The 20,743-nt window shown below is 39.9% G+C and overlaps 1 protein-coding gene across 3 annotated transcripts in view; it reads right to left on the bottom strand.

The window, feature by feature from the left end:
- The window catches only part of fgf14 (fibroblast growth factor 14), a 128,090-nt gene that overhangs the window by 28,793 nt on the left and 78,554 nt on the right, over positions 1-20,743 (bottom strand). For 2 of the 3 annotated variants that reach the window (XM_075479214.1, XM_075479216.1), the window contains exons 2-3: positions 7,421-7,531; positions 6,181-6,284 (exon numbers count right to left, since the gene is read on the bottom strand). In XM_075479214.1, coding sequence (XP_075335329.1) covers positions 6,181-6,284; positions 7,421-7,531 — 215 coding nt within the window. Of the gene's footprint in view, positions 1-6,180; positions 6,285-7,420; positions 7,532-13,767; positions 15,087-20,743 lie in introns of those variants that run through there. The other variant, XM_075479215.1, reaches the window with a different exon arrangement.

Below are 20,743 nucleotides of genomic sequence, written 5' to 3'. Positions count from 1 at the left end.
TAAAAGAATATAAAAAGAAACAAATAAAATCATTTAAATGAATTTAAAAACAGGCAACAGTCTAGATAAGTTAAAAGATATTTCATGCATAGACACATGAGAACAGAAATGTCTTTAACCTGGATTTAAAAATGTCTACATTTGCTGAAAGTTTAATCTCCACTGGCAGTTTGTTCCACTTGTTAGCAGCATAACAGCTAAATGCTGCTTCTCCATGTTTAGTCTGGACTCTGGACTGAACCAGCTGACCTGAGTCCTTGGATCTAAGAGCTCTGCTGGGTTTATATTCTCTGAACATATCACAGATGTATTTTGGGCCTAAACCGTTCTGGGATTTGTAAACCATCAGCAGGCTTTTAAAATCTATTCTGTGACTGACTGGAAGCCAGTGTAAAGATATTAAAACTGGTGTGATGTGTTCAGATCTCTTAGTCCGGGTTAAAACTCTAGCAGCAGCGTTCTGGATGAGCTGCAGATGTTTAATGCTCTTTTTGGGAAGTCCAGTTAAAAGAGCATTACAGTAATCGAGTCTACTGGAGATGAATGCATGGATGAGTTTCTCCTGGTCTTTTTGGGAGAGGAAACCTTTAATTCTGTTGATGTTTCTGAGGTGGTAAAAAGCTGCCTTGGTGACAGCTTTGATGTGGCTGCTGAAAGTCAGATCTGAGTCTATCAACACTCCGAGGTTACGAACCTGGTCAGTGATTGTAAGGTTCCGAGTCTCAAGATATTTACCAACGCTGACCCTCTTCTCTTTGCTACCAAACAGAATGATCTCAGTTTTGTCTTCATTTAATTGTAGAAAATTCTCTCTCATCCAGGTGTTTACTTCCTCCAGACACTGACACAGTACGTCTGCTGGGCTGCAGTCGTCCGGTGACAGAGACACATAAAGTTGTGTATCGTCTGCATAACTGTGATAATTGATGTTAAAGTTCTGCAATATCTGACCCAAAGGGAGCATATACAAGTTAAACAGAAGAGGTCCAAGAATTGACCCCTGGGGGACTCCACAAGTCATGGCCACTCGCTCAGATTCATAGCTGCCAATTGTAACAAAATAACTCCGGCCTTCTAAGTAGGACCTGAACCAGTTAAGGACCGCTCCAGAAAGTCCAACCCAGTTTTCCAGCCTGTGCAACAGGATTCTGTGATCTACAGTATCAAACGCAGCGCTGAGGTCCAACAGGACCAGGACTGAAACATTACCAGAATCAGTATTCAACCTGATGTCGTTTAACACTTTGACCAGAGCTGTTTCAGTGCTGTGATGACGTCTGAAGCCTGATTGAAAGTTATCAAGACTTCCACTTTCATTCAGAAAGTCGTTGAGCTGGTTAAATATAATAATGAACCTGGAAATAAATAAACTGGTATGAACTGTTCCCTGGCTTGTTCAGGGAACAGTTCATACCACTGTTCCCTGAAAGACGCCACTTATGCTGTTTCACCTGAAGAGTGGTTTCACAAATGGGCAGAACATTTGAAAGAAGCACTAGAAAAATCACCACAGAGGAAGGTAGGGGAATAAGAATATTTCAAGGAAAATATCACAGTATAAAACCCAAGCCAAAGGAGCCTCTGACTTGAGGGTTCTAAAAGGACACTCCTTGGTTCCTACAACTGTTTCCCGAACGAGCCACTTGTCCCTTCACACAGCCACCATGCACTTTTATTTTGATGTAAACTGGAGGAGCACTTGCATCAAACTCCCTGGGAGCTTTCATAGATTCTGAATTGGCCACAACAGGAAGCAGATTCCCTCAGACAGCCTTTAACAATTGAAGTTAAGGCTATTGCACTGCTCCATCGTGGTCCTCTCAACGATTCCATTTCTGAAAGGGCCACTCAAGTGATGTAGCAAGTCATTTTGACAATCATGAAAGGTAGCACTAACAAGTGCAAGCTCCTGATAAAGAAAGCCCGCAGTGAGAGACTTCAGTGGAGTAAGGGAATGGGGAGGTGGTTCAAAAGAAAGCCAGCCAACCATGAAATGCCGAACCTTTCCACAAGAGAGATGGTAGGAGACTGTGTTAGCGGGACAGAAAAAAAGACAACAAAATCAGCACTAGGGAGTTGTGTTCTCTGGTACCACAATTTCACCCTGTCCAACAAAATATAAAATCCAACATTTCCGTGTTTGTTATGAGGGATTTAACATAGTTTTCCCTGTTGAATCATATTTATTCAGAGTTATATCACATTCATAAAGAGCCTTTTCTTGGTCCTGATTCTGCTTTCACATACAACAAGCTGGGAGTAACCTGTTTTATTAGATTTCAGAAGAAGCAGTGGAGCCTGGAGGAAAAATTAGCCAGGAGTTTATTGGCTCTGATACAAAAGGAGCAGATTGAAAAGAGGTGAGATGATTGAACTCTCCTTTATTCTGTGATGCGTCCTTTGTGCCAGGCTGCACTGTCACTTTGATGTTATCTCTGTCATTTGAGCTGGACTCTGCGCCTTCGGTGCATCACAAAAAAGAATATAATACACCACCAGAGGCATTGAGTAGGCCTAGGTGGAATTTCTCCTTTTGATTCACTTTGAGTGTCACTCAATATGAAAGAAGATCATTATAGTAAAAGCTTGGTGATGTATTTAATACTGTGATATAATTTAACTGGCCAGGTGAATTCTAATAAATAAATTAGGCTCCACTAAGAAAGAATACTTCCAATAAATATTTTTGAATATTTTCCAGTACAGGTCAGCGTGTTATATGCATTGATATTTCATCAAAGTAGTTTCTAAAATGTAAGTGAACAAAAAACCAAACATCCTTAAGAGCAAAAAAAAAGGGTCAATGTTGCTTGTGAAGAAATGATAATGGGATGAATGGCTGAAACCTGCTCAATGAGGAGAATGGAGGTGGCAGAAAAAAGGGGGTGGTGCAGATGGAGGAGAATGAAGAACATCTTTCAAGGCTGCCATTACAGGTTTAATTCACACACTAAGGAGCAAAAAGAAACCTTTGAGTGGGCGGTTAGGATAGTTGAGGTCTGATCACAACCTCCATTAGCAAAGAAATAAGCTGCAAATGGAGCAGGAGGGCTGTGTGAAGAGAGGAGCAGTATGCTAAGAGAACATAATGCTCCTGGCAGGCGACTGAGACCCACTTCACAGCTCTTCTGCCTGGACTAAACATGTCAAGAGGCTACAGGACAAAATAACATAGTCATCAAAGACTGATGTAACCTTAGTTCAAATCCCTGTTATATAAGACAGAACGGTTTTTTACTTCAAATTAATAGCATTTACAAGTACTAACATGTAAACTATAACATTTCACAGCAACAACTGTATATGAAAAAAAAAAAGTAAATTATTTTATAATTATTCTACATAAAATAAAAACATACTGTAAGTAAAACACAGACAAGTTTAATCTAACCAACAAATACATGTATATGATATCTGGACAGTATGCACTGACATCGGACATGATGTAACCTTTTGTGCATGTATTATTAATAGTAAAACAGATATTTATTGTAAAGCCCTTGTGTTTACCAGAAAGATTTACCATTTCGATAGCTGTGACTGTTTCATCTGTTGTGGGCAACACAGATACATATACAATGCTGGTCAGAATTATTGGCATAAACTCAAAGCTCTGAATTTTAAATATCCTCAGAAGTAAATGGGTACCTTCTAAAACACTTATTGGTGTCCTTCATTAACGTTTCCCTTGCAAAGCTTTAGCAGCAAAATCTAAATGTTTCTTGTAGCCTTTCAGAAGATTTTTTGCTCTTATTGTTGTAGTTTTATTTATTCTGGGCTGTTGGATCAGATTGCATCAGATTATTGTTTTGCTGACAGACCCATAACCAATTTGTGTTACCTTGGGTAACACAAATTGCCTAAATTGAGGATGTTTTTTGATCGGCTTAATTCCGTCAGCAACTTTTTTATGCAGTGTGTCAGTCACTGGTAAACTCAAGTCATAGGAAAATGAATTAAGCAGATGTGAATCTTAGATGCTTTTCATTATGCTTGAAGAAGCATAAAGGAAAATAGAAATATTGGCATTTATTCATAGAAATATTAAAAATTCTGTCTTGGGGGGTAATACAGCATTGAACGCATCTTTTGATTCAGCATTCATTTTGAGTAAGTAGACATTTCAGAACTTTCAACTGGTACGGCATATGTATATGATCGCTTCAAATCAAATCATATTTAAAATGGCTTCCCCTAAAGAACCTGACCATGCAGTTGTTACATCTGGGCCGGACCACTGCATTGCCATTTTAGCTGCATGTCCAAAGACTGATGACTCCAAAGACTGATGACTCCAAAGACTGATGACTCCAAAGACTTCCAGCTGATCCAAAATACAGTAATACTGTTACTGCTACTGTTATCGTCTCTACACTGGCCTCCTGTCAACTCTATATTAGAATTTAGAATCATACTTATCACGTATGAGGCTCTCATTGACCAAGCTCAATCCTACATCAAAAATCCCATTGTTCCCTTTTACTACAGAGCAGCTCTTAACTCTGAGATCACAGTCTCAGTCTTACTTTTGTATCTCAGTTTCCATGGCTTAAATGAGAGACATAGCTCTGTCCTATGGAGACCAGCTACCGGTCTGGGTATGGGATGCTGACGCCTCCTCTGCCTTTAAGATCATGCTAAAAACTTTCCTAGTTGATGGAGCTTATAACTAGGCTGTCAAAATATTTGTGCCAGTATTTTTTATTTGATTGCCATATGGCAAATACCTTTATGGAACATTAAGTCTTGTTAAATGCTTCTAATTCTGTTTAATCTTCACGACTGTGCTCTTTCACACTTTGCGGATGTTCATTTTGCTCCCCAAAAAACACTTTGGGTTGCACCTATGCTTGAAAAGGGTCAGTTGAGTTATTGTCCCTTCACCACTGTTTATTTTGTTATTTATTTAAATTGTTTAAGTGCAGCTTTGTACGATTATCTTTTGCCTAAATGTTGGAATTTTGCATTTTCTATAAACAGGGAGTCCATGAAAAAAGAAAGTCCTCACTGAACCAGCCTATGTAACTGAAGGCTGAAGTCTGGTGACAGTTTCTACATTTAAAGGATTGAGTATGAATCATTGTGATATTCTGAAGGGAAGTATCTCAGCTGTCAGTTATGTCAGTGTGTTCACATTGTATTAGCAAAAGGGAAATGATTGTGTGCAACCAACATACTGTAAGATTATGCCTCCCATGTGTTTTACAGTATAGTGTACCTATAGCTGATATATATTAATTTATAATCCCTGTTGTGTAATTTTGTAACAAAATCCACAGGATTCTAGGTCAATCCTCTATTAATGAATTTCATTTCATGGCTTAAGTCGAGCAGTGATTAAGCGTTAAGAGAATTTCATTTAAATGCATGGTACAGTAAGAGAGGTAGCTCCTTTTAACCCCAGAGGTAATGAATGAAGAATAAGATGGCCATTCTGGGTCTGGGCTGTGAGAATTAGGGACACGAGGACAGCGGAGGAAAGAAGAGACAGTGATTCTGATGGATACTCCTGTCTTTAACAGGAATACAACTCCCCATGTTCCTCCTGCTGATTGATTTGAGTGACTGGTGGAGGAGTGAAACTAGAAGCACTATCTGTGCTGGGTGAGGTCTTATCTCTTCCTTGGCTGTCTCTGCCAAAGCTTGGTTTATTTTGAAAAGAAGTAGTGAGTAACAGTGACTATAGTACAAAAATTGACACTTATAAATCACATTAGAAAATGTATCCCTGTATGTCATAGAGAATATGACAACAGAAAGAGGATTCTCCGCATATGGCATACATAGAATTTAGCCTCATAAACTGCAAAAACACAAATACTTTTATAATAAACTGTAAAGACAGATTCCAAAGGAGAGAGCTTAATATCTGTTTCGTCCAAATTATGACATCTGATGTAAATTTGTTTTCACATAGAGTCAAAATGGTAATGCTGATGAGTGAGATATCTGTGTGCATGAATTCCTGCTTAATGGAATCCATAACCTTCACAAAATGCAATTATCGGGTTGCAAATGGAAAAGTTTTTGAGAAATGTTCAGAAATCCTTAATGGAAATAATTCAACTTGACATAAAAAACATATCCACCTAGATACATCTAGCACAGATACCAACATGAAATGCATAATGCAGGTTATTGCATGCATAACAGACAATAAGAATAGAATAGTGTGCTTACTGATGTGTAGAGATGGCCCTCCCCGTTCATGGCAATGTATAACCCTGTCTTCACTGACTGAATGGCGACAACTCTGAGGCCCACAGGAATAAGGTTAAACAAAGCTGAAAAATATTTGTAAACACAAACATTTATGAAAAAATGATAATAAATATGTATAATATAATAAAATATCATTGACATAGGTAGACCTAATCTTAACTGATTAGTGAATTTATGTAATCTCCGAAGAGGAATCACAGCATGGCTGTTGGACATGCAGTCTTGGCCACCCAGTGCTTCTAAAGAAGCAGTTGTAACTGGAGCCACCACTGGTGCATGGCAGATTTAACAGCGCCTTTGTTGTTGCAGCAGCTTTGTCGGATCTGGTTGGTAATGGCTATTATTTGTTCTGGTGAGAAACTACAGCAGTGGCCTGGCTGTGACGTCATGACTGTGTAAGAGAGCCTTAATGGCACATAATGACCTCTGGTTATCCAGTAAATGATTGGTACTAGGAAGTTTGGAGATTGGGAGGAAGTCTGAGAGAACTAAATGTAGAAACGTTGGTTTTTAGTGGCATGTAGTCAATTTAAAAAATCTAAAATCGAATGTGAAGCAGTCACTGACAGCACCTGATTTGATCTTGGAGGTATAATGACATAATACATTCCCTGTACACACTATCTAAAAAGCTTGCTGTTTCAATAATCATCCGATCAGATGTGACATGTGTTACATTTCCTCTTGCTGACAGCAGTAAGTGACACATTGTGGAGTGTCAGGATAGTGTTAGCACCAAGCACTGGAATTAAATTAACCACGTAGCCTGAAGCACTAGAGGAGCTACGCCAGAAAAAGCTAATAATACAATTTTCCTCCCTGTTAAGCCTTCTGCTTCCTGGGTCACTTTCCCCCTCAGACATGAGATCAAATTGGTCTTATCCGATGGATGCATTTTAAGGATATATTCTCACTCTATAGGCCAAAACATGAAGGGAGGTTAACGGGTTAGAAGAGGGTGACAGAAGAGTTGACGGTTCAGTTTCTTCACCAGAGGGATAAATCTTTAAGAGGAAACCTCACCAACTGTTTCAGCAGACTGTGTTTAAGAGTAAGGCTGACTGTGCTTAAGGAGGTTTTAAACAACGAGTATATAACAGCTGAGTTATAGTGCCCTCTGTTAGCAATTGTTCTTTTTTTCACACAACTCTAAGATATTTTGATGGAGAAGGCCAAAAGATAATATCAAGATACTCACAGGAATTACTGCTGTCATCCTTGGTCCCATCAAGAGAGCCATCGGGATTCATTTGCAAGTAGTATCCCTGCCTGCAATATAACCTGGTCACTATGCCCTTGAGCTGGGGATCTGCAGGAGAGAAAGTATAGAGAATATTTAACACTCTTACAGCAAAGCAAATATATTGCAAAAAATTAACTATTTGCCTCTAAATAGCAAAGGACTTCGTTCAATAACATATTTTCTTTTTAAGGGCAACAAATACATAAAACAGCATGTGACTCCTGTGTTTTTCCATGGGCAAATCCCAGAGCCACCTTTCAGGGAACATAAGCCACATCCTGCTCAGCGATAGACCATCCAATTATAAACATCAGAATTAATCTGTGGCTGTTTGACTCCCATAATGAACTCAACAGCACCCTCTCTGGGTCCTAATATGTAGGGTGTAAACGTGTCTGTGTTTTGTCCCTTCTAGGTGATCCAAAAGGGGAATTAGCCACATACTTTACAGCAGATAAATTACTGCTGTGGTTGAACTGCCCAGAGCCACTGCAGCCGAACATGTCACGTTTTACTCTTATCATTATTTTTGTTTGAATTTTTTTTAGCATTTTGAAGGGTTGTAACAGCATGAGAAAAGTGACAGTAAAAATGTAAAAGTAAAGGAGTATGAAAATAAAAATGGAAACATTTTAATAAAGCTGCATGTTATGGAAGAATATTACTTTTGCTCAAGTCATCTGACAATGCTTCCTCATCTGTGTTCATGTGCATACATGTGTTTTGGGGTCACATACATTTGATTTCATTCTAAGGAGGTGAAAAATCAAATTTACCAGCTGCGCCTAAACCATATTTCTTGTAAGAGGTTGTGTGTGTGTGTGTGTGTGGGTGGGTGGGTGAATGTATGAGTGTGTGTGAAATACATAGAAAGAAGATGGAGAGCATCAGCACAGAAGAGACCTGAAGAGGTCTAGTTGAGGGCAAAGTCATGCTTTTTCTGTTTCTTTGTAGGTCAGGACATTCCCTTCAAGACAGTTTGGTCAGGTGAAGGCATTAAGTAGCTGTGAGACCATTCCTGCTGGTTGACAGTGGTGAAGATGCCTTTGTTGGTGGATCTGAACAACAACACTTCAGCATTCAACTGGGCTGCCTTGTTGCTTCCCCAGAACAGTGAAAAGGTGGCTTTTCAGAATCTGACTGTATGAATGTTTCCCCTTAACATGATGCAGGCTGACAAGAAGGACTTTGACAGTTGAAAATGAGCCAGTTGACATTCTATGGGTTAAAGAAAAGTAATAAGAAGACAGAGAAGGAATATATAAATTTTTTCTCTCCGAGCTGTCCCAATTCTATTCATGAACCAGGAAACATCAGTGTTTTATGCATTTTTTCACATGGATCTTTAATGAGTGCAGGATTCCCACAAAGGAAATACTTTTGTGTTGAAACACAAAATTGGCAAACCTGGATTCGATTAATGACTTTGACCAGCCTTTAAACACTGGTTGGAAGTGAGATTGATTCCGGGGACAGATCAGCGGAGAGCAATCTGTAATAATTAAAACTGTCTAACTGGTGGCTGGTTATGTGAATTCTTTGTGTATATGAGTGTGAGTGTCTGTGTGCGGGTGTATGGGTGGGTGTGTGTGTGTGTGTGTGTGTGTGTGTGTGTGTGTGTGTGTAAAGTGAACTTGGCTCTTTCATTGTGCTATAAATCATGTGACGCTGGCTGTGTTCCCTGGGGCAAGCAAGCCAGTATATCTCACACACACAGATTTCTCCTTCAGATTCAGCTTCTGAGCTGCAGCCAGATTAAGATGGAAATCTGTTGAAATTTGGGTAATTCATCCAAATTGATAAAGACTAAAAGAAGAGAAAAAATTGGATTAAAAAACGTGTGAGATAAGTTACAATAACACACAAAAAAAGTCAACCACCTGGATTTGACTAACAAACAGGTACGAGCCTCCCATTAAATAATTGCTGCATGGATGATTATGTTTCAGTTAGCAACAAGTTATTTAACCCTAACTGATGCAGTGAGTAAAGCTTCTCGTTTCTTAAATAACCATGTCGGAAAACACACCCTGTGGTTTTGGAAAAGATGTTAATTTGTTTCAGAAGGGTCAAATTATTGGCACGCATCAAGCAAAGAAAACATCTAAGGAGATTGCTGAAACTACAAAAATTGGGTTAAGAACTGTCCAATTCAAAATGCAATGGAAGAAAGTTTTTTTTGGGTATGTATATGAGTCTATTGTGTAATTCTAAGCAGGGCATCTGGATGAATTTACCTTCAAATACCAACAGCTGTACCTTATTTATGACTGACAGTTAAACATCACACATTCATGTATGCTAGTAAATGCATTTGAGTGACATAATGGGTTTTGTAATTCTGGAAAAGCTCCCCGGCAACTGATGCAACAGTGGTTGAGTGTTAAACTCACTCATGATAACAATTTTCTTTTTCTTTTAAACCTGCTATAATTTACCATTTCTTATTTTACTGACTATGGAGACTTTTTGTACATGTTCATAAAGTATTGATCAAGTTAAGAGGTGAAGTCAGAATCAGAATGAGAATGAGCGTATAAGAGTGGAAGGGGAGAAAAGGTGTAAGCAAAAATATAAATGAAAGGTTCAGTTCTTTCTGAATGACACAGCTTTTTCAGGACTATCAAACAAGATTAGTGTACGCTCATAAAAATCCAGACGTGCTTTAATAAATGTCCCAGTGGTATTTCCTATGTCGAGGAGGTCTTTGGCTCATCTTTCTTTTGTTACTCTTTGTCGTTTTTGTCTGTTTCATCCTGCATGTCTGAATATTCTGCTTAAAAAATTAGGCCCAAACAGTGAAAAAAGGCAGTTAATCACAGATGCTAGACTTTCCCCACTCGCAGCAGTATTGGTTTATACAACAGAAGCACTCTATGTTTCTACATGCCACTTCTTTGTTTCTAGGGAAACAGAGTGGTGGTTTGGCATCACAGGGGGGGCATCAGAACCATACGATCTCAAATAGTGTCGTGCAGCACAGAACAAGATCGTCTTTACATATAAATAGGACTGTCACAAAAAAGGGTGTGGTTTTGTTTCTCTCTTAAGTGGCCTCTCTACAGCTCCCACATTATTTTTTCTGCCTTATTTTCTGTTGTGTCATCCCAATGTGTACGTACAGACACACATGCTCAGTTCAGTGCAAGGCAAGCAGAGCATGAAGTAAGAACCGGCGCGCACACACAGGCACAGCTGCAGGAGCACTCGCAGACTTTCTGTCAGCCCTGCCCTGTCTGACCCACTTTGGATGTTTCTGGAATACAAGAAGGGCTTTTCCAGCCTGCCAAGGAAAAACCCTCTCCGTGTTACTTCTATTGTCACATAAAAGCAGATCAAGCGAAGAACAGTTACAGCACTGTCACCCCCTTCCTATTTCTCTCACATCAACTACATCTATGTCATGTCAACAATAACTCTTCTGGTACAGACAGCTCTGAAAGCTGGCTGATGACACACTGCTGCGTCCTGTCAACATGCTCACAAATAAACATCCAAGGTGCAGGAAACCATTCATCTCAGTTTGGTTTCTAGATCATGCAAGCTAATCTGATCATCTGATCTGAGTAACATGGTTTATGGATCTAATCTAGTGGGATAATTAGAGACAGAGCAGTGAGATTATGGGTCCAAGCTGCATGTGTCCCCTGCTCACTTGCTGGATTGGAATATGATAGGATTTACAACTCACATTAAATCCTTTAAAAATCAGGGTGATCACTGGCTCTGCCTCCACCAATAAAACACAAGAATGATTTCAAATTGAAGCTGATGTGACAGACAAAACCAACTGTTCCTGGCATTTTCCCAAAGGCACTAAGGGAGGACAGGAGACTACATCTGTGCATTTTAATAAACACAAGCGAAAAACAAGAAATTATTAAATACATTTCGGGACACTTAATTTCCTTTGATAGACTCTCATAATAGTAATATCTCAAATAAAGGGACATATAATGAAGATAGAGGAGAAGTAATTTTCTGTTTATGGTTAAGTTTGACTCAAAAGCACAAGGTATGTTTGTGGCAATCAATGCAGCCAATAAGAGTTGATAATCTACTGTCTCACTCAAAGGATTAATATTCAGTGCCAAAGTGAATACAGGACTCTGGAGCCCAGAGAATATTTTTAAGTCTCCGCCACTCATTCATCCTGACAAATCTCTGGATGGCCAGACATCTGCTCTGTTCTTTGCTCGGCTGTCACCACAAAGTGTCTTTCTCATCTGGGAAATGAATACAACTGTGAAATTCCACCTCACAACCAAATGATCTGTGATGCATTTGGCCTTCCTCGCACTCACATAAAAAAACAAACAAAAAAAGGACTTTCAGGCTCTTATTTTAAATTAAGCTAACCAAACAAGTCATTAGTCTTTCTAAATTGTGTGCTTTGCTGATAATGCAGCAAGCAAGATAAACCAAAGGAGGAAGAGAGGGAAGAAAGATATTAATGGATGAAGAGAAAAAAAACCTGTTGCTTTCACGGAACCCTCCTGACAGTAAAGTCGGATGTAATTTTGTTAAGATTTTCCCAGTTCTCATGTGTGGATGAAATTAATGAAGTGCGTTCCCATTAGGGCCATTAATCACAAACAGTACATAATTTTAAAAAAATGTGTTTGCTTTGATTAGAGCTCTAACAAATTTCCCTGAGTTATATTTTCATTTTAGTGAGTCTACCTCATCTTCCTGGCAGCAGGGTTTCTCAACCTGAAGCCCCTTGACACAATTAATTGTCCCTGGTGCTGACTACTACTGCAGATTCACATCACTATTCAGAGAATCAGGAGGCCCCTGAGTCGCTCAATAAAATACTTGTTAATATTGTCAAGTCATCTTAGGGTTGACTTGACATCCACAATTCTGACTGTTAGATTTATTTGTCCCACACACACACATCTGCTGGCACACTGAACAATACAACACATTAAAAAAATAATAAAAATGAGCCAGTTTATAGAACCTTTCATTATTTCTCATGCCGTTACTTCCCCAGCCACACATGACAGCATCATCTGTCCACATCTGTGGTCACTGGGAGTTTCAGGACAAAACTGACAATACCCAATGTCACAAGCCAAGTCAGACGTGACAGGCAATTAAACACATAAACATTAAGACAGCCAGTCACAAAAACCCTAACACATAAACACGTATGGCAGAAGCAGAAATAGCAGCCTGAGGGATAACAGTTTATAAACCTTCCATTCTGATGAACCCTGACCTATGTCCAGCTGTATGTGGGCTGTTATATAGATCATGTTTGATCAAAGCTCTTTGAATCTATGTAATCACTGAGGGCTATATGAGACATTTCACTGTGCTGTCAGTTCTAATGTGAAAGTGGACAGTCTGAGTGAGAATTACCAATCAAAATGGCTCTCTTTGTGGACAACATGAAAGACTAAAGGCTGCCTCTGTGTCTTTTAAACAAAGACAGCACAGACTGAAATATTAGTTCACCATTAAATCAGCTGAAGTTAAAGCACATCTGATGCAACAGGTATGATACCTGATGATTCTGAAGGGAGTGTGCAACCACCTTCCGTCATTCACAAATAATGGAGATAACTGGAGTGATGTGTTTTCTCATGGAATAATCTCAATTCCTTTAGCTAAGAAAAACTCCCTTTGGTACCATTTTCTGCAGTAAGACAATTATTGGCAGTGCTCTTTTATAAGCCCAGGTTGCCACATTACAGCGAAAACGTTCATGATATTTTCATAATTAGAATTCATTTCAGCTGGAGTCGTCAGCCACAGAATTCGAGAAAAGCTTGTGTTTGAAAGGCGTAACCCTCATTCCGAAGGAGATACTGACGTTTTTACGCATAGAAATGAGTTTCAATTTTGGCTATTGAGGAATGCTTATGTACTAGACAGTTCAGTCTTATTACGACCAGGCCCTTTATAGGGTCAAAGCAGTGGCGCCTCCGTGCACCTGTCTAAACCCTTTGCACAGCTGGTCAGGAGCCTGCAGGCTTCCTGGGACTGCATATAAATTAGAAGCATTATTGTTCTATTTCAACCAACTGCCAATATATTAAGTAAACAAACATAATGATTCCTCTCACTGAGCGTCAACTTTTTACTCATGAAGGTGAAATTTGGTCAATCTGTGTATCAACAAATTAAAAAAGATTCAGCTGTGCTGTAGGTGCCGGTGCAGTAAACGTATGATCATTTCAGGGCTTACTAAACTGTCAACCAATGATTGAATGTATGCACGTGTTTATACTGTGTGCAAAAAAGCTCATATGCCGATATAACAGGCACTTCGCACACCGAAGTTCCCAGACCTTGTCTCCGTAGTCTTCGCTTCTTGAGGCCGAAGATGCGCACTTTAGAGAAGATGTCCACCAGGTTCCCATTGCAGAATCCCTTGTTCTTGTTGGGGCTCTTTCTCCGTCGGTTGGTCGGCGGTCGATCCAAATGCTGCTCCCGCGCCTGTCTCTTCTGTCTGATCAACCCACTCGCGATAGCAGCAGCCATGGCTCAAAATGTCACAACTGCTCAGGTCCAGTCTGTACACGGAGCACAGACTACACAAACAGCCGCCTCTTAGAGCCCGTAGCCCGGGTCACAGTCCCATAGTGAAAGCTAAGTGGTCCGCTCCGTGATGTCAAATATATGAATTTTTAGTGGCTGTCTTTCTTTTCGTCGTCCAAATACTACATGATAAGTGCGATATTAGACCAGACTGTCATTATAACTCGAAAAATTGTTGAACATGGAAGAATGAGATCATTCGTAAATCCACACATCAGTGACAACAGTCTTGATTAAAAGCGCACGGAGACTTCAGAGGATTATTCATACCTTCACGATGTTATCGTTAATTGTCTGTGAAAATTTCAGTGGCATTATCTCCTTATAAATGCAGGGTCCTCGCGGCGAATTCACCCACTCTTTCCTCCTTTCACCCACCGTTTTCTCCTCCTTCTGCCAGACGATCTTTCTCTGTTAGAAGCTGCTGTTTAGGCTGCGGTGGGGACAACCGTGCATGTGCGCCGCCAGCAACTAAACAAACACAAGGCGCCTCCTACGAAGATCACCACCCGGCTGAAGGCACAGCAGCCGGAGCAAAACGAACTCCAAGTTTTCAAGAGGGAATCGGTGGAACCCCCGCAGAGCCAAGAAGAGTGTAGCTGTTATCTGATCATTCAAATAACAGTGGATCTACAGCATGGTGGTCTCAAAACAGAATTTCTTCACTGCATCCGACATCACAGCGCAAACGGTTGAGCGCATTAAGGGACCAGGAGAGAGAAAAGAAAAGAAAAAACTAAACTGATCCGAGTCTTATAATGACGTCTGCATTGTGTGACAAGCTGCCTATAGGCTGCCTATAGGCAGCTTGTATACAAACACGTAAACTTAAACGTCCCGGCTGTCACTACATAATACAACCTACTGTTACAAAGCCTCCTGTGAAGGAGATGCATATGTGGCGATCAGCGCTTTCTGGGATTAAGGGCGGAGAATCATGTCACTGACAAACAGTGCAATTTATTTTCCCAAGATGGAAAGAAAGAAAAAAAAGCCGTCAGGAAGCCGTGGTCACTAATTTTAGTCTATATGTCCAAGATCTTCCCCATCAACAAGTCCTAACCGCTCGTTAGTAGGCTACACGCCTGAGTGAGGAGGGTGGCCTCCCCCAACCCCGCCCTCTCCAGCACCAAGCCCCCGCTCGAAGGAGAAAGAACAGCAGGTCTGCATGCTGCTACTAGATTGCAAGATTTTACTCTCGCGCGTTTCAGATTGTTCTCTGCAGTGGGGCACATTTACTTCATAATTAGACATCTCACTTTAGAAATGATACGCCTGGGCTGACAGTGCCCAAAGTGTATCAGTCTTTCACGACAAATTCACAATAGAGTTCCTATGGTTTAAACATACAAAACGATAATCCAAGCAGATGAATGTTACTTTGTGCTCACGAGACACAAAAGCAGCTCATTCACATGTTGAATGGAAAACACTCATATGGTCGGGCTGCGAGCTCCATTTCCTCCGTGTGGTTTCAGTACCAGGGACAGCGCCGCTAATTTCAGCACCACATTACGATGGAGGGAAATGTTTTCGCCAGACACACATCATAACCTTTACTTGAACGTCCACCTCAGACTGTGGGATGTCTCAGGTAAACTGCGAACAACTACACTGAACTAAATGCTACCTAGACATGTTACCTCATTGTAGACGCTTGATTAGACGTGTCCGTTCCGCACACTGAAAACATTTTATACCTCTCCCCGACTTGGAGTGGATATCATTTAAGCCTCAATCACAGGCACAGAAATCTAAAACTCAAGAGAGCCATCTGCTGTTTGTAGCTGTAATTAAACATGTGGACTCATGGGTGACTGGGGTGTTTTGTGCTGCTACGTTTTACGTTCATTCTCAGCACGCCAGACGCACCTGTTGATATCCAGCAGTACGGGTGTAGAATTAGCTAGAATAATCAGCCTTTGAAATCATTCAGCTGTCCCTCCAATAAGTCTCTCGTCCCATCAACGGACTCTTTGTATCGGTATTTGTTATTAGTCTGAAGTCTTGGTTAACTTGGTAAAGCGGCATGTGAATCAGTTCTCCACTTGGTGCAACATTTTGGTTCAGAATGTCTCTCCATGTTTTAGGTTAATTCTCAGCGCGCCAGAAGCACCTGTTGATATCCAGCTGCACGCGTGTACAATTAGAGGACGGACTGATCTCAAAATAAACAGCAGAAGGTGTCTGACAACAGATGTCACATTCTACAGCTGCACAGTGGAATGACAGCGTTGTTCTCGGACAGAAGATGAAGAAAAATGACATCCAGTTTTGAAATCCAGGCAAAATTCCTTAGCGGGGGCTCATAAGCAGTTCGTGGTATAAGGGACCACCTTTACAAATAAATCATGCTTAGGAATGAGCAACGACAATTGTGCATTCATTCCACTTCGCTCTACTCCACTGACTCCAAAACGTGCTGTCGGTCATCCCAAAGTTTTCGCTGTTGTAGGGGGTTGCTGCTTTCTGTGCTGTATGGATGCGGTACTGTGCAAGGCATGCAGTTAACGCTCCAACCCGCAGTGGACACTGTCAACTCAACAATGGTCGCACAACAGCACAGAGACGAGTAGTGTCACCATCACGGATAGGTGTCTGTTTTGTTTACTTATACAATCAGTTGTCTTCAGTAGTCTGTGCCAGTTGCAATGCCTGGCTGAACAAGTAATGGATAGCAGATCTAATGGAACTGGAATATTTGAATGATTCTTTAAAGTTATACCTAAAATAATAATTTGTAACAATAATTTACTGATAAATAATTGTCTTGTTAAAAAAAAAAGCAAACGATAATCTATATCAAGGTTAAAAGTGTTGAACAAAGTTAAGTTAATCAGCAAAGATTGTTTGACAAAAATACCCCCCAAATATCCTAAATGTTTCCGTTTTATTATCTCATGGTCTTTGCTGTCAGCAAAAGCATAAATTAGCATTAGTGTGCTTCAACAATACATCAGTACAAGTATCCTCACGAACTCTACCAATGTGATGAAATTGCAAAGAGCATAAGCATCCCTTCGGGTTAAATCCAGGTCCAGAGGAGATGCCTTGCATATTGGCTTGTATCATTTTAGTCACACAGCATGAGGTCGAATGCATGGACAGCTTTATACCCAAAGCGCAGATATTCACATCTGAAAGCCATACTGCAGAACACACTGGAGGATCAAAAATAATCCACAAGTCGAATTCAGCGGACGCCTTTCCTATCCAAGTGAATACAGCACATGGTGTCCAAAAAGCACGTCAAAGCCCTCTTAAATCATTTATGAAGCAAAACAAGGCCACACATACCTACATTTTTTTTCCTCCTGCTTGTGAATGTATGCGAGTCCATGGCAGTCCCATGCCATCTCTTAGTCAAGACCTTTTCCCTGTGACATCTAATACCCCATTTATACTGGCCCTTCAATGATCTAATACGGTTACTTTGAACTGACAGGCTGCCCCAAGCTGTTAACATTCATTTGCCCACAAAATACTTTAAACATTGCAGTCATTCTCTAAGCTGTGCCAAGGAGAGAGGCACTTAGATTAACAAATTTCGACACTTTGACTAAGTCTTGCCACAAATGCAACACGACTAAAAGTTGCCTCAGGATGGACTTTGCAAGGAATGGATCATTCACTAATAAGGACTGTATTAAGTAAACACATTTCAGCCTCTACACCTCTAGTATCACTATAGTCTTGGCAGAAAATACTAGTAAGCAGAAAACCGTGTACACCTCACCTTCATGGAAAACATGGTAACCGAAATGCACTCATTCAGTGAGGCAAAAGCCACAATGAATGCAGACACAGCCTCATCAGGTCAGGACATTTAAATCCAATCTCCTCAGAGGAAATTGAATTATTCTACTTAGATGTCCTGCGGCCAGGGCACAGTAAATGTCACCCAACAGAACCGGGGTAAACAACCCATTTGATTATTGTTATTACTTTGCTTCAGGGCCAGGATTTTTTCTCACCCAACTTGATAGGAAGAGTATGCGGTGGACTTAGCAATTCTAAGGTCCAGTGAAATCTAAAAAAAAAAAAGCTTTACTTGTCCGAATCAAATTACAAAGCATTATCAAAGAATGAGTGTTAATTTAATTTGAGATGAGTAATGGTTTTACTTAGCTACAGGATTTATGTAATCTCCCTTTCTCTCTTTTTTTATTCCCCCCTATGCTTCAGCTATTTAATCATTGAGTATCATAAGTCCATCTACCAAAGCAATAAAAGCTGAGAGAGCCCTTTGTGGACTGTAAGTATTCTACATGTGTGTGTGTCTCATTTGCTTTGATGAGTCTAGTAGTTCAAACTAATTAGAGAGCAAAGATAGTCGACTGCTCATCGAGGGCTTGTCAGGGGTAATGAAAGTAGAGACTGTGGTGAGGTTTGCAGAACAGTTCAGAGGGTCATGAAATATGTTCAGGAAATATATTTACCAGTCATACTGAATTCTATGCTCTAAAGTAAATGCATATATAGAGAATATTCAGACAGTCAAACTGACATAAATGTATTTCAGAGAAAATTTGAATTTATATTTGGCAGCTAGAATAATCAAAAGGTGTTCCAAGTAAATATTTAATTTGAAAGTTCAGTTACAGCCAGCTTAAACTTGTTAATCTTACTTTTCCTTGGATAGCCTTTGAAATCATTCAGCTGCAACAACTACATTGAACTAAATCCTACCTAGACATGTTACCTCATTGTGGACGCTTAATTAGACGTGTCCATTCCACACACTGAAAACATTTTATATCTCTCCCCGACTTGGAGTGGATATCATTTAAGCCTCAATCACAGGCACAAAAATCAAAACTCAAGAGAGCCATCTGCTGTTTGTAGCTGTAATTAAACATGTGGACTCATGGGGGACTGGAGTGTTGTATTGTGTTGCTTTGTTTTACATTCATTCTCAGCATGCAGGACGCACCTGTTGATATCCAGCAGTAGGGGTGTAGAATTAGCTAGAATAATCAGCCTTTGAAATCATTCAGCTGTCCCTCCAATAAGTCTTTGTACTCTTTGTATCGGTATTTGTGATTGGTCTGCAGTCTTGGTTAACTTGGTAAAGCAGCATGTGAATCAGTTCTCCACTTGGTGCAAGATTTGGATCAGAATGTCTCTCCAGCTCCAAGATGAATAAGGAGCGTATTAATCTTAATTATATAATACATTTAAAACATCTAAGCAAGTTGGCCACAATTTTAAATACACAAAACACAAAAGGATGAGGAGAACGTCTGTTACTTCTGTACTATAGTTTTACAAAGAGTTCCCATTCAGCGGTGAGAAATAAATAGTAAGTCATTTAAGCTGAATATAATGTGAGTGAAGCATTTAAATAGTGGATCAGCCTTTCTCATGACTGTTATAATCACAGTTTTGCTTTCTCTATCTTTGATATTCAGTCATTCTTACAGCAGTTTGTGTGTGTCTGAAATCTACTCGCAAGTGTTTCCAGACCACCCACCCCCCACCTGCTGTATTTATACACCCCGCTCACCACTGCAACTTTACAGGTTGTTTTTGTAACTGGTTCCATTTAGTGCCACTGACTTCCAGCACTCTGTTTACTCCTGATCGGTTTATTGATTGTTCTTTGGATGTTGTCATTGTTCTGAATTCTGCCTCTGCTTGCACCCCATTTCATTCGCCTAGGTGGGTTTTGTAACCTTGAACCTTCATTGTGCATGTAAAACAAGTTTTGTTTTGCTTCAAGGAGTGATCACCAATTAAGACATTTTTTAAGGGACACAACACAATGCATTTGAAAAGATTAGAAAACAAACTAAGAGAAATTTAGCTAAAAAGAAAAAGTGGAACAGTTCACACATGAAGTCTGCTAAAAGTCCTTTAAATAGCTGGTTCATTATCTCATGCAGAGAGTCATAAAATCATTTCAACGTACATCACATAATCGCCATTAGGTATACTAAATATGCCATCATATAATATCTATAGCCTCTTTACAACGTGTCCCTCTGTTGTGAGTTTGATGAAGCGCTGCACTTCCCTTTGCTTTTGAGATTAGAGCAAGCCTGAGGTGTGGAGCTCTCCGACAGAGACATTAATGAAACACGGTGGCTTCAAACTGTTCGCTCCATTTACCAATAGCCTACCCCGACAATGCAAAAAAAAAGGAAAATGTATTTAACACTTATGTTGCTGAACTAAACGTACAATAAAGCAACAAAAAGAGATTGGAATCTGGAAAAATAGGGGTGGATGGGTTCGTTTTGACTATGGTCTTTTTTGGCTATTTTATCTTTGATGTGTAAGGTCATAGAGCAAAAAAAAAAAAAAAAATCAATAAAAAAAAATCAATAAAAAAAATTAAGTAAGTTGGGCAGAACACGCTTTGCTGACATGTCCTCTGAATTTTCCATATTTATAGAAAACTTCAAAGGGGAACAATTTGGATTGTGTTGCAGTGGTTAAACAAATTCCTGCGACCCCCTAAAGAGCTACTTACCTATAGATTAATAGCTCTAATCACAGACAACATATTCATTTGGGATCAAGCTAAATTAGAATATTTACCAGCTTTGTGGATAAAGACTCAAATATAAGAAGAAAAGCATCAAAAGCCTGACATGCCGTAGCAGAACGCTGGAACATTACACTGAGGAATCAAAATCCTGGTCACACACATCCTCTTAGTTCCCCACTCTCTCCTTTGCCTTCTGTCTTACACACACATACACACCCTGCTCCATCCTTTGA

This window comes from Odontesthes bonariensis, chromosome 12 (assembly GCF_027942865.1).
Source record: "Odontesthes bonariensis isolate fOdoBon6 chromosome 12, fOdoBon6.hap1, whole genome shotgun sequence".
NCBI classification, from domain to species: Eukaryota; Metazoa; Chordata; class Actinopteri; order Atheriniformes; family Atherinopsidae; genus Odontesthes; species Odontesthes bonariensis.
The sequence above is the reverse complement of the archived record's forward strand: the minus strand, read 5'-3'. Positions and strand labels throughout refer to the sequence as shown.